This window comes from Bos taurus, chromosome 9 (genome assembly GCF_002263795.3).
Source record: "Bos taurus isolate L1 Dominette 01449 registration number 42190680 breed Hereford chromosome 9, ARS-UCD2.0, whole genome shotgun sequence".
In the NCBI taxonomy this organism is placed as follows: domain Eukaryota; kingdom Metazoa; phylum Chordata; class Mammalia; order Artiodactyla; family Bovidae; genus Bos; species Bos taurus.
The window spans coordinates 48,329,233-48,343,479 of NC_037336.1; the positions used below are offsets into that span (position 1 = coordinate 48,329,233).

A 14,247-nucleotide genomic window follows, 5' to 3' on the forward strand; every position below is an offset into this window, starting at 1 on the left:
AAGTTTCTTTTAAATAGTAACTAAATTTTTTAATAAGTTTAATCTCCAGGTCAAGTTTCCATTAAAAGTCTATATATCTAATTAACTGACTATATATATGTTTAAATTTGTCTCAATGAAGTAAATATTTAGAATAACACTCAACCAAAGGATCAATTATATATGAAACACTGCTTTGCCAGACTATGATGTGACCTTGATTACAAATCTTATTATCCCTTTTTTCAATCACTCAAGAACCACATATATGAAATAAAAATGTCAAACCCATACGCATACACACAGAATAGTAAGGAAAGGTGGTATATCATAAATATTTCAGACATTTGCCAACCCTCTTTCTACTATGAGGGGCTTTAAGATAATAAATAAGTATAAAATATCACATCTAACATACATATATATGTATTATATATGTGTGTATAGACCATGTGTATCTGCATGTGCATATGAGATATATAATATTTAGTCAGAATTCACCTGCATTATAACAGGAAGAAAAGGAGAAGTAAATCAACAATGGATTCACAATGAATTTATATTCGTATTTTGTATATCTCTATATATGACCATTCATAAACATAAGTGGAGCTTTCCAGGTGGCACTAGTGGTAAAGAGCCTGCCTAGTTTTGCCTGGCGAATCCCATGGATGGAGAAGCTTGGCAAACTACAGTCGATAGGGCTGCACAGAGTTGGACACGACTGAAGTGACTTAGCACACATGTAAACATAAGTGGACCAATTTGCAACTGAGCTAGCCCTGGAACATCATGTTATACATGCTCAGAGAAACCATTCACATAGAACCTGCCATTCATAATTTGACATGTATAACTTTATCAATGACAGAAAATAATGATTTAGAATAAAACAATGCAATAGATTTAGTAACTCTATTTTATGCTAAAAACCACATCAAAGGTACTTAGGTTATTTTAGGAATTTAAGTATTCTTTCTAAAGTTAAGTTTTAAATAAAAATTTTACTTTTTTAACTAACAAGTGCAAAATTACACTTGTGTGTGTGTGTGCACATGTGCTCTGTTGTGTCTGACTCTTTGTGACCCAGTGGACTGTAGCTGCCAGGATCCTCTGTCTACAGAATTTTCCAGGCAAGAATATTAGAATGGGTTTCCATCTCCTACTCCAGGGAATCTTCCTGACACAGGGATCACACCGCACCTCTTGTATCTTGTGTCTCCTGCTGTCTCCTGCACTGATGGGCAGATTCTTTACCACTGTGCCACCTGGGGAAAGCTCACAAAATTACACTATTAATGTATATTTAGACATACTCTTTCTTATCCCATTTAAAAAAAAAAAAAAACTTCAAATTATTTACATTGTTTCTCCAACCCTGTAACTCCCTGTAGACCAGTGATAAACATCTTAATGTGAAATTTCTTATCACTAGGTAATAAAATAGTATGCAGTTTCTTCACCAATATAACTTACAAGGAAATTATTACTTTATTTTACTTTTTACTTTCTTTGTATTTCTGAGACTTATTTTTATTTGACACTTCAAGATAACCATTCATGTAAAAATAACATGCATTACAACAGGAAAGCACAGACAACCTCTAGCCAGCAAATATTCATTTAAAGACACAAAAATAAATACTATGTAGTAAGCCCTTATGTATGCATATAAACAGTTCCCAAAACTCTAAGAATTTCAATGGGTATTTTAACATGCTATACAGATAGAAAGGTTATTATTTTTTATACACATTCTTTGCACATAAATAATTACAGAAAATGTTAAGGCAAAATTCTGAATTTCTTTATTTCTCTAGATTTCTTGATAAGCTTCAGTGACAGCTCATTATAAGGCTTCACTTTGGGAAAATACACTGAAACTGGTAGAAAAAAAATGTTTGAATAAATGTTTCAATGCGATATTTCATACTATCTCTATCCTTCATCCAACACTATAGTTCACAGTAATTAATCATTTCCACAACAAAAGTGCTTATTTTACACATACACAGGGAAAAAAGTGTATGATGCAGTTGTTCTTTATTTGGATATATGAAATTAGTGTTTGATTACAAATGTTTTTCTATCCCTTAATTTTAAAACAAAAAACAATAACACAAAAAGAATCTCAAATGAGTTTCAGAAAATTATCTATATTTAAAGCATAGCCCCAAAGGCTACTGATTTTTTCTTACCAGTGCTGTCATCATAGACAACTGTGACAGTTTTCCACTTGAAGAACTGCACCAAGTCCAAAATGGCACGGCTGAGTGAAGAGAAGTCTGGGTAGAGACTGACATAGAAGGAATCTTTGTTGTCTGACACCTGGTGCTTCCAGCGGGTCTGGATGTGGGGAACCCCCAGAGCATTGCAGATAGACTGAACTGCATTTGCCGAAGAGCTGTGTGAAGGCCCGAAGATGGCAGCCACCCCAAGAGACAGCTGATCACAGGCTGCAGAGGAGACAGAAGTCTGTCAGTAATGAGAGGAGATGCCAGTGTGCCAACAGTACCACATTATCATTGTCCCAAAGGCATCATCCTGAAGGACGATTTGTTTGCCCTTAATATAACATCTACATCTAGCTGATTTTACATTTTGCCTAACTCCAAATATTCTCAGTCTGTTAGAAGGGAAATTCACCTACACACCTACAGCCTAATGTTCAAATATAATAACTCCACAAATAATGTCAAGGGAAGAGAAGGGGAAGGAGAAAGAGAGAGAATATTTTAGAATTTAAGGGGTGAATATTCATTTTGCAAAAATACTTCATATCCAGGGGATACTTCAGGGAAATACTTCAAATCAGGGGAATAACGTTCCTTCCCAAATTCTCTGGTCATCCTCTACAATTTCAAACTCTGAAACAGAATCCATGTATTTTTCATGGCCCATCTAAAAAGCTATGGATGGGCACATGGTTTAGTATCTGCAATATCTGATGATATAGGTCAAGCTGTGCATACAAATGCCCATACAAAACCTGACATGAGTCACAGAGGGTGAGTCCATAGGGATTAATCTCATTGAGTAGGAAGAACATCAAAGTATTTAATTAAATACAGAAATATCTAATCATCTTTATTTATTCGGCTTTTGGATACTGTAAGACTTTTATGATGTACTAAATTAGTTTTAAGTTTATATTTATGTGTAGAAAATTTTATTCACATAAATAATAATTATAGTAATTAAGAGACACATAAACAAATTAGAAGGTATTTAGACAGAAACAGCAAAACTGTGACAGGACTTTAAATTGTGTAAGGTATATTAAAGCAACTGGTAAGTCTGGGTCTAGAAAGTCAATAATTACTGGAAACATGAAACTCATCTTTAAATACATGAAGAATCTAATCTGTGAAAGAGGCTAAAATGTGTTTCTTTTGACTGGAAAAGGAGGAATTAGGGCAAATGTATAGAAGTGTCTCATGAATTCTGACACAACTTAAGAGAAGAAATGTTCAAATATGGAAGTCTGTTCCAAGAAGCAACAGTCTGTCTATCCCTGAAAATATATAAGGATGACTAAAATATATAACAGATGACTATTGTTACTGGAATTTAGGGATCAATTAGATTTTCAGTCTTAATTCTTTCAAAATAATTTGTCATTCTACTGTGCAAAATTTACTGATTTTTCCTTCAGAGATTTTGCCACATAAAATGCAATTTGATGGATGGATTCTTAAGCACAGAGATATTTAATAAATAAATTTTAGGAAAAAAACACATTTGTTTAATCTTTTTTCAAAAATTCAATTCGATATAAATATATAGTTTTTGAACACATAGATTCTTACTTTTAAAGTAATAATCAGAATTCTGAATCAGTAGAAAGTTTGGAGCCTCAAGTTTTTCACTCACATAAATTTTAATTCACATACACTGAAAATAAAAGATCTTCCTTCTCTAGATTTTTGACAAGTCACAAATCAAGAAAAGTTAAAAACATTATTTTAGCTTATACAGAGCTTCTGAAGTGTGTTTCAAAGAAAAAATAGAGTTTTGGGGTATCAGAGGAGTCATTCAAAAGCAATATATGATTCAAATAATAATTCAAATTCTAATGCATCAGAGTTTATTGAGCAAAACAGTATTATCTATTAAAAATATAAGATCATTGATCAGTGAAAATTTAAACATTGAACATACATTCTTGGAAAAACAAATTTTAAAAAGTTTAACAATGTCCAAATGAATTGGTATTTTATAATAAATCATATCAGTATCACATATATTATTGAGGTCTCATAAGATTCAAAACTATATTAGATCTCTCCTTTTTATTAGTGGGCTTCTCTGGTAGCTCAGCTGGTAAAGAATCCGCCTGCAATGCAGGAGACCCCGGTTTAATTCCTGGGTTGGGCAGATCTGCTGAAGAAGGGATTGGCTACCCACTCCAGTATTCTTGGGCTTCCCTGGTGGCTGAGATGGTAAAGAATCTGCCTCCAATGTGTTGGGAAGATCCCCTGGAGAAGGGAATGGGCTACCCACTTCAGTATTTTGGGATGAGAATTCCAGACACGACTGAGCAACTTTCACTTCATATTATCTCTTTACATATTGCTGTGCCACCCAAGCAGTCATAGGTCAACAAGCAAGTGCTTCCCAAGACAAGATCCACACCATGACATCCACCATTTAAGTATCTCACAAAGAAAGTTATTCATACACTTATATGAGCTTTTTTCAGCTTCAGGCAAAAGTCACTTCAGGAATTAGATTCCCAATGGATTTTTAATGAGTGAAAAATCTGTAAATATTTTTTAATATTCTAAAAACCAAATGAGTTTACCACCTCATAGTTTTGCTAAGATATTCCCAAGGTAGTAAGATGTTTGTTATCAGAACATTCTAGTCTACTTTTTTTTTTATGTTGCTACTTTGAAGTCACCATTAGGAAATCTATTAATATTTTATTTATACTGTACTCATATTCCATATTCTTTGGTCTAAATTATTTCATTTGAGACAGAGCTTCTTCTTCCTAATGGAAATAATCATGAATGATGTCACTAATCAAATGCTTTTGTCTTGCAGCTAATGACTTATTTTGCAATTATGATGACACACGTCGTATTTCACAATAACCTTTACCCCCTTTTTCAGCCTTCAAAACCTTTCATCACCCTGACATGGTTCTGAAATGTGGAAACTTATTTTTATTCATAAAGATATGAATTCAAAGGGCAGGCAGAACATAGGCTTTGATAAACACTAGTTAGCTGGGGGAAAAGAAGGATACTTTCATCTTAAGAAATATTATATCTTATCAACTTCTATTAATATTAATGAATTTAGAAGAACTCTGTACTGAGTTAGAATTATAAGTAATTATGTACATTTCTATCAATGTAAGGTAGCTAATAAAACAGTATTAGCATTACAGAATAGCAAGTACTGTCTTTTTTTTGTGTGTGTGTAGCAAGTACTGTCTTAAAAATAAGAATTTAGAACAAACGCTAAGTCTACTCCTTTGAGAAAATCTACCTTATGGAATTTAATTTCATGAATGCTAACTATGCAAAAGAAAAGATCACCTACTTAGACAAAGTAAGCCAATGAAAACATCTCTCAAAACATATTTATTTCTAAACTGTTTGGTTAAAATAATGTCTTGACAGTAGTTTCTCTATTACTTTCTTTAATATATGTATTAAATTCATATCTCAGAAATTATATTTCTACTCATATTGAAAATACAGCTTTATAAAATAACAAATAATATTCATAAGGTATTTTTATTATTTCTTCATGTAATCCAATTTTTATATCATTAGCCATTTATTCTCAGTTACAAAAAGAAATATCAAGTGGCTAAAAACTAGGCAACATAAATGAAAGATTGATCCAATTTTTCCAATTAAGTTTTAAAATTGGGCTGACATTTTTAAGTCACTTGGAACCATAGAACTTTCAAGACACTCAGTAAATTAAGACCACAGCAGTAAAGTAGAATTAACCCATAATGCAAATAAACATGTAAAATTGGATTGTAAACCTTGGTAAAATCCACTGATGGTATTTTTTTTTATTTTAGTAGGTTCTTAAAATAGGAATAGTTTAGTAGTAAAACAAAAGGATTAATGGGGGAAAAGAAAACAACTTCACTAACCCAGATGTAACTACATTTCATGTTATAAGCAAATTCTTTCAGCAGGTAATCATATCACTTTACCCTTCCTGAAAAAAAAATGTAAGTGCAGCTCAAAAAGAAATATTTGCATGAAAATATTTCTAGTGACTTATTAATTACTTTATAGATTAAGAAATCTCTTAAGAGTAGCTAAAAATTTGAATTTCAGAAAACACACTATTAAATATCTATCACTTACCTTTCTTGGATGCTTCAAAACTGTCATAGAGGTTTATCTTCTGGGTGTCATAGGTTAGGGTGGTGTTGGGCAACAAGGTTCTGTTTCTGTTGATTGTATTCACAGCAAATCTGAATGCAAGTTCCTCAGCTCCCATTGGGCCAGATTCCACATATTCAAAAATACCACCTGGCAAAGAAAGGAAAAATCACACAGTTCTTACAAGATGGAGAAAATCTTGGAAGGTATCTGTACTTATATGTATGTATTTGGGTACTTAATTTGTTTGAGTGTGTGAGAGTATATGTGATTTGTCTAAGAATGTGGAGTATGAATACTTCAAATATTCAAACGAAAATTTGAATTTATGCCCTTTAACGTAAATTCACACTGGCAAAATTTCTTTGATATTGATATCAAAATTTTATATGATTTGAATATGATTTTGCCTTTTTATTTAGTAGTTGCTTCTTTTAGGGCCTAGGTATATATAGGTCCTGCATTAAGTACTGAACTCTTAAAGATCTGCACACAGTTCCAAAATGATCAGTCCTCTATATTGATACAAAGCTATAAGGTTAGCATTGGGAAAACTGTATTAAATTTGTCTTTGTTAATTCAGACATCTGAATTCCTTAGCACAATTTTTAATAGTTTTAAGTTTAATAATAACTTACCATGTTAAAAACCCAAAATACTTATTTACTTGCAAATTGCAGCATTTTACTTGCAAGAAAAAGAACAAAGTAGCATTTTCTATGTGTTTTACTCTACATCCTGTTTCAGAAAAGACTTGACATTTTTGAAAGATAGCTCTCCCAAACCATGAAAATTCCTTAGGCAGTGAATAACACTGTAGCAAATAATTTTGGTCATAAAATGTGGAATATAATTTAACCATGTGTTCTTTCCATTTGGCACCTTCCACCAGCTGCGTCTCAGACCAGTCCCCTCAGCTGTGTCCCAGCCTTGATATCCTCTCTCTCTCTTCAGTTGTGAGTGACCTAACTGAGACCTTTGTCTCCAAGAGAATCTCTTCCTTGTTGGTTTGGTGAATGAAATGAAAGGGGGAGCACCTAATAGCTGACATCCTCCAACCTCTGTCTTTAGGAAACCAAAACATTAAAAATAATGAACATTTATTTTTCTCCCTTTCAAACTTCACACCATGTGCTCTCAGCACAGTCATTCACAAATAAACTCCCTTGAATAGGACATTTCCACAGCTTGCAATTCATCCCTCATCAAAAGTCTTTTGACACATGAATGTCAGGAGACATCAGCACACTACCTATTCTAAATGAGTAAGAAAGTCATGGTGTGGTAATAATTTCTCCAAATATGAGGAATTAGGACTCAGAAGATACCGCAGTGATTGGACAAATTTATATTCAGGAAGAATTGGAAATATTTCATTTTACAGCATATTAGTTGGAAATATATCGCTTATTTTTTCAACTAATTTGATGGTATGGTTACAGAACAGCCAACTTACTTATTGTGAAATTATACTCTGAATATGTTTTAAATCATGGTGGGTTATGCTAAGCAGAAGGATAATAAGTATTTATTGACATCCAAATACTTAATGGGTGTCAAGAACAAAATTAGATGTCATGTATGTGGAGAACAGTGGTATGAGCATGGACTCCAGAGCCAAACTGTGTTTACATTCTGACTCTGCCACTTGTCATCCCAGGCATAGTGGGCAGTTGCTTAAATCTTCAGTCTGAGTTTCTTCATTTCTAAAAAAAGAGATGATGATAGAGCTAGTACATAGAATTGTTAATAGAGAGCAAATTGTGTCATAACAAAGCACTTAGAATCAGTGATGACCATAGAGCAAACACTACACAAATGTTTAAGATTTCACTGAGTTTTCAAAGCAATCCCAAGTAGTATAATTTTACAGAAAACAATCTTGTGACTAAAGATCATGCAGCTATCAAATGATAAAGGCAACATTAGAATCTGTTCATGCCTGACTTGAAAGCCCTTGCCTATTCCACTACAAATTAGTAATTTTCTTCAAAATTTCATTCAGGCAAAATACACAAAAATTCCTAATTCCTAAAACATGAGATAAGATGACTTCACTAAAAATATGCAGTTAGAAATGTAAGATCATATATATGGAACAGAAAAATAATTGAGTAATTGAAAAGTACTTAAGCTTAATTAGGAACACAGAATTGATTCCAGAAATGCAAACCTGAAGTCATTTCTTAACAGCAAAAAAAAAAAATGAAAAACTGAATCTTCTACTTTTCTCTGTTCAAATTTTAATTTGAATGTGGTATAAGTGCAAAATGGGGGAAATCCCCTGGAGGAGAGCATGGCAACCCACTCCAGTATTCTTGCCTGGAGAATCCCATGGACAGAGAGGAGCCTGGCAGGTTACAGTCCATAGTGTCGCACAAAGTCAGATATGACTTAAGCAACTTAGCATGCATAAATAGAAAATAAGGATACAGAAATGGTCAGCACATGATGATAGCAGGTTACAACTTTCCAATCCTTCACCACTCTTCAAAATAACAATCTACTTTGAAAATTATGTGTCAGAGTCTTCTAATATTGAGACTACACCAACTCTGTGGCCCAAAATTTTGCTCCAGGTTTTATGTCCAAGAAAAACTGTATATCTATGTTCATCAAAATAAGAAGAAATGTTGTATGACACCTCTTACATGTGGAATCTAAATAGAAATGATACAAATGAACTTACAAGACAAGAAACAGACACACAGACTTTAAGAACAAGCTTATGGTTGCCAGAGGGAAGGATGGTGGGAAGGGATAGTTAGGGAGTTTGGAATGGACAGGTACACACTGCTATATTTAGAGTGGATAATCAACAAGGACCTACTATAGAGCACATGGAACTCTGCCCAATGTTATGCAGCAATCTGGATGGGAGGGGAGTTTGGGGGCTAATGGATACCTGAATTGGAGAAGGCAATGGCACCCCACTCCAGTACTCTTGCCTGGAAAATCCCATGGACAGAGGAGCCTGGTAGGCTGCAGTCCATGGGGTTGCTGAGGGTCTGACACTACTGAGCAACTTCACTTTCACTTTTCACGTTCATGCATTGGAGAAGGAAATGGCAACCCACTCCAGTGTTCTTGCCTGGAGAATCCCAAGAATGGAGGAGCCTGGTGGGCTGCCGTCTATGGGATCGCACAGAGTCGGACATGACTGAAGTGACTTAGTAGTAGTAGTAGTAGGATACATGAATATGTATGACAGAGTCCTTTCATTGTTCACCTGACACTATCACAACATTGTTAATTGGCTATACCTCAATATAAAACAAAAAGTTCAAACACCTTAAAAAAAAAAAAAGAAGAAGAAAGAAAAACATGTACAAGAATATTCATAGTAGGGCTTCCCTGGGTAGATCAGCTGGTAAAGAATCTGCCTGCAGTGCAGGAGACCCTGGTTTGATTCCTGGGTTGGGAAGATCCCCTAGAGAAGGGATAGGCTATATACTCCAGTATTTGGGGGCTTCCCTAGTGGCTCAGATGGTAATGAAGCCACCTGCAATGTGGGAGACCTGGGTTTGATCCCGGGGTTAGGAAGATCCCCTGGAGGAACGCATAGCAACCCACTACAGTATTCTTGCCTACAGAATCCCCATGGACAGAGGTACAAAACAATAAAAAACTGAAAGTTTAGGGGGAGAACACGATGGTGGAAAAAATAGGTGGATGTGGAGTACATCTCCCTTCATGGATACAACAGGAATACACCTTCAGACACAGAAGTGCATGCAGAACACCAGCTGAGAGTGGACAAGAGTACTTGACGAATGGAAAAGAATATATAGAACCACGCCATACTTGGTAAGATGAAGGCAATAAGGGGAAAGCAGGAGTGTTAGTAGGACTGGACCTGTCCTCGGCAGATGAGGGAACTGAAGCAGGGGCCCAACCCCCAAGTCAGGGCAACTGTCTGAGTCAGAGGAGAAACATTTAAGGCTGAGAGTGAACAGCTGATCTGGAGCAGTCTAAATGGAATGAGAACAGACACTCCTTGCCACAGCCATACATACCGCAGGCAGGAATGTGGGTTTCCTGGAAGGGGCAGCAGCTGGGAACTGGAGTTTAGGGATTGTGGAGCAATCCCAGGGCGAGGGCTGCTGTTGACTGTAGAGAGATGGATTGAGGTGATGTGAGGGAGGAGATTGTGGTGGGAAACACCTGTAGAGCAAACCAGGTAGCCATGGAAGTAAGGCACTACTGCTGAGTCATGCAGCCATCACCATAGCCTCTCTCTTCACACACCAGCATCAGCAGCTGAACAATAGAGAGGCTGGCCCATCAAATGCCTTATGCACTGAACTACAGAGTAGGATCCCACCCAAGGTGCTCCTTTCAGTGACTGATGCGTGGAACTACGAGTAGGATCCCAACCACGGTGCCCCCTTTAAATGCCTGTTGTGCCAAACAACAGAGAAGGACCCCAGGCAAGAGATCCCTCTAAGTGCCTGTATGGGCAGAGCCATGGAGAAAGACTGGCCAAAGAGGCCTTCTGATCGCCAGCTACAAGAGGCTCAAAAAAGGACTCTGATAGGGCCATAATTCCTGCTGCGGAGGCAGTCTGAGTCCTTGCACATTTGGTGCCACCAGGGTCCCTGCAAGCCAAGCAGCTGCACCATCTTCACACTCAACTCTCACTGGTCAGAGCTGCCACAGGCCAAAAAAAAAAAAAGAAAAGTCTTGTGTTTATGCTCACAAGGTCGCTTCAGTCCTGTCTCTTTGCAACCCTGTAGACTGTGGCCTGCCAGGCTTCTCTGTCAGAGAGGGGGGTTCTCCAGGCAAGAATACTGGAGCCATACCCTTGGCCAAATATTGGCCAAAACTGGTTGCCATACCCTTCTAGAGCGCTATATTTCCTGCTGCCCTAGCCGCCAACCCCCCTGAATACCTAGTGCTGCCAGAACCCCTGTGACCCAAGCAGCTGCACCACCTCCACACCTGGCCCTCACAGGGGCAAACCCAAGCCCTCCAGGGAAGCCTCAGGAGCTAAAGCCCATGGACAACACACATGTACAGGTGGAAATAAAACCACACTTGAAACCCAGGGGCAGTGTGGCTAAGGAAAAAGACCTAAAACCTTTCCACCAGCTGTACAAGCTGCAGATTAAATCCACACGATCAACTAAGAAGACTGTGTCCATGGAATATATAAAAGGCCATTGAGAGTGCCCACAAAAGAAAACGCACTAGCTCTGATAGCTGTGGACATTGGAGGCAAGAACACATAGAGTAGGACCAGATTAGAATCTGAGCAGCCTCCACAGCAGGTCCAGAGATCAGCACAGTATTGGAGGGCATCCTAGGGAGGTAAGGTGAACTGTGATTCCTGGTATGGGAAAGGACTCTGACAGCAGTGATTCAAGAAAAACATTTATTATTCTTCTTTTTTGACTTGTTCTGTAGATTCTTTGGATTTTTTTTTCCTTTTTTACCCCTCTGTTGTAGTTGTCAATTTTATTGGCACTAAGAAATCCAATTAAACTTTTGAGCTTTTTTTTTTCTTCTTTTTCCTCAGACACATTTTTTTTTTTACTGTCATAAACCTCTACCTCTACATTGGGCTTTTGCAGTTCTGTGGAGTTTTCCTCTTTTTTTCATTTTCCTTTTTTTAATTTTTAATTTTTTAAGCCTATTATTATTTTTTCTACATTTATTCCTTTGTTTGCTTTTCCTTTCCCCTTACAGTTAATCTTTAATGTATATAAATCATCTTTATCTACCTCTATTTAACTTTGTATATATATTCTTTCTTTTCTTTCTCTCCTTTCCTCTTAACATATTGGTTAGTTTTAATTTCATTGCTTTATTCCCCACTTGGCACCTTGCTTTAGTTTTGTTATCCAGTTGTGCTTTACTTAGTTTTGTTCTGGTAGATATACTTTTTGCTTTTCTTTGTTTGTCAGGTGAATCTATTATACTTAATTTTTGTAGGACTATTTTGATTTTGATTATGGGTGTATATGTGTATATATGTGTATATATATATATATATATTCAGTCACAATTTCTACTGTTGTTATAAACCTCTGCCTTGACATTGGGCTTTTGCAGTTCTGTGGAGTTTTCCTCCCCCACCTTTTCTTTCTTCTTCCATTATTGCTCTTTTCTCTTTTATATAATTTTAATTTTTAAACCTACTGTATTTTTTCTACACTTATTCCTACTACACTTACACTTATTGGTTTGCTTTTCCTACTGTTCTTTTCCCCTTGCAGTTAATCTTTCTTGTATATAAATCTTCTTCATCTACCTCTCTTTAACTTTGCATATCTATTCTTTCTTTCCTTTCCTTTCAACATATTTGTTAGTTTTCTTTTCATTGCTTTACTCCCCACTTGGCACCTTGCTTTAGTTTTATTTTCCAGTTTGTGCTTAAGTTAGTTTTGTTCTTAACTGGTAAATATAATTTTTTATTTCCTTTGTTTGCCAGATCAATCTACTGTACTTTATATTTGTTGGACTGTTTTCACTTTGTTCATGGGTATATATGTATATGTGTATATTCCATTATTTTAATTATTATTTTCCTGATTTTGTAACTTCCATTTGTCTGGGGTTCATCTTTGGTTTCTTGTTTTCAGATATTTGCTTTACTCTCCCTTAATGCCATAACAAACCACTTGTGGAATCTTCGTTCCTGACCCCAGAGATCAAACCCTGAGCCTTTGGAGTGAGAGCACTGAATCCTAGACTATCAGAGAACTAACCCTAGGGAGTATCAAATAGTGAGAACTCACACCAAGAAACCACTTGAATATAAGACCCGGGATCACCCAACCACCAATAGCACCCTGTGCAGGACGCCTCATCTAAACAACAAACAAAACAAAAATACAAACTCAGTCATCAGCAGACAGGAGAACACCTCACTCAGCCTTGCCCATCAGAGGAAAAACAAACAAACAAAAACTCAGCATAATCTAACCCTATAGGAAGCTCACACAAACCACTAATCAAACTTATGAGGGCAGAAACCAAAAGGAAGAAAGAATTCAACCTTCTTCAAGGAAATAATTCAACTTTCCTTGAAGCCTGAGAAAAGGGGACTTCAAACACAACACTTAAAAAAAAAAAGTCAGACAAATACAGTACAAATGAAGAAATAAACTAGAAACACATACGTCCAAATAAATGAAGAGGAAATAGGAAAATTACCTGAAAAAAGAATTGAGAATAATGATAGTAAAGATAATCAAAAACCTTGAAAGCAAAATGGAGACAATGCAATAATCAACTAACAATGACCTAGAAGAATTAAAGAATAAGCATACAGAGTAAACAACACAATTACTGAAATTAAAAATACTCTAGAAGGAATCAATAGCAGAATATCTGAAGCAGAAAAACAAATCAGTGAGCTGGAAGATAAACTGGTGGAAATAACTTCTGAGAGCAGAATAAAGTAAAAAGAATGAAAAGAACTGAGGACAGGCTCAGAGACCTCTGGGACCATATTAAATGCACCAACATTCAAATTATAGCAGTTCCAGAAGAAGAAGAGAAAAAGAAAGGTATGAGAAAATTTTTGAAGAGATTATAGTTGAAAATTTCCCAACATGGAAAAGGAAATAGCCAATCAAATCCAAAAGGGACAAAGAGTCCCATACAGGATAAACCCGAGGAGAAACACACCAAGACATATACTAATCAAAGACTAAACACAAAGAAAAAGAATATTAAAAGCATCAAGGGAGAAGCAACAAGTAACATACAAGGGAAATCCCATACACTTAAAAGCTGATCTTTCAACAGAAACTCTGCAAGCCAGAAGGGAATGGCAGGACATATTTAAAGTACTGAAAGGGAAAAATCTAAAACCAAGATTACTGTACCCAGCAAGGATCTCATTAAAAATTGATGGAGAAATAAAAAATTTTAAGACAAGCAAAAGTTAAGAGAATTC

General features: G+C 35.9%; 1 protein-coding gene across 9 annotated transcripts in view; it reads right to left on the reverse strand.

Moving 5' to 3' along the window:
- GRIK2 (glutamate ionotropic receptor kainate type subunit 2) overlaps positions 1–14,247 on the reverse strand; it is a 731,033-nt gene that overhangs the window by 441,534 nt on the left and 275,252 nt on the right. For all 9 annotated transcript variants that reach the window (XM_024996836.2, XM_059889840.1, NM_001193063.1 and 6 more), the window contains exons 2-3: positions 6,324–6,491; positions 2,178–2,435 (exon numbers count right to left, since the gene is read on the reverse strand). In XM_024996836.2, coding sequence (XP_024852604.1) covers positions 2,178–2,435; positions 6,324–6,491 — 426 coding nt within the window. The remainder of the gene's footprint in view (positions 1–2,177; positions 2,436–6,323; positions 6,492–14,247) is intronic.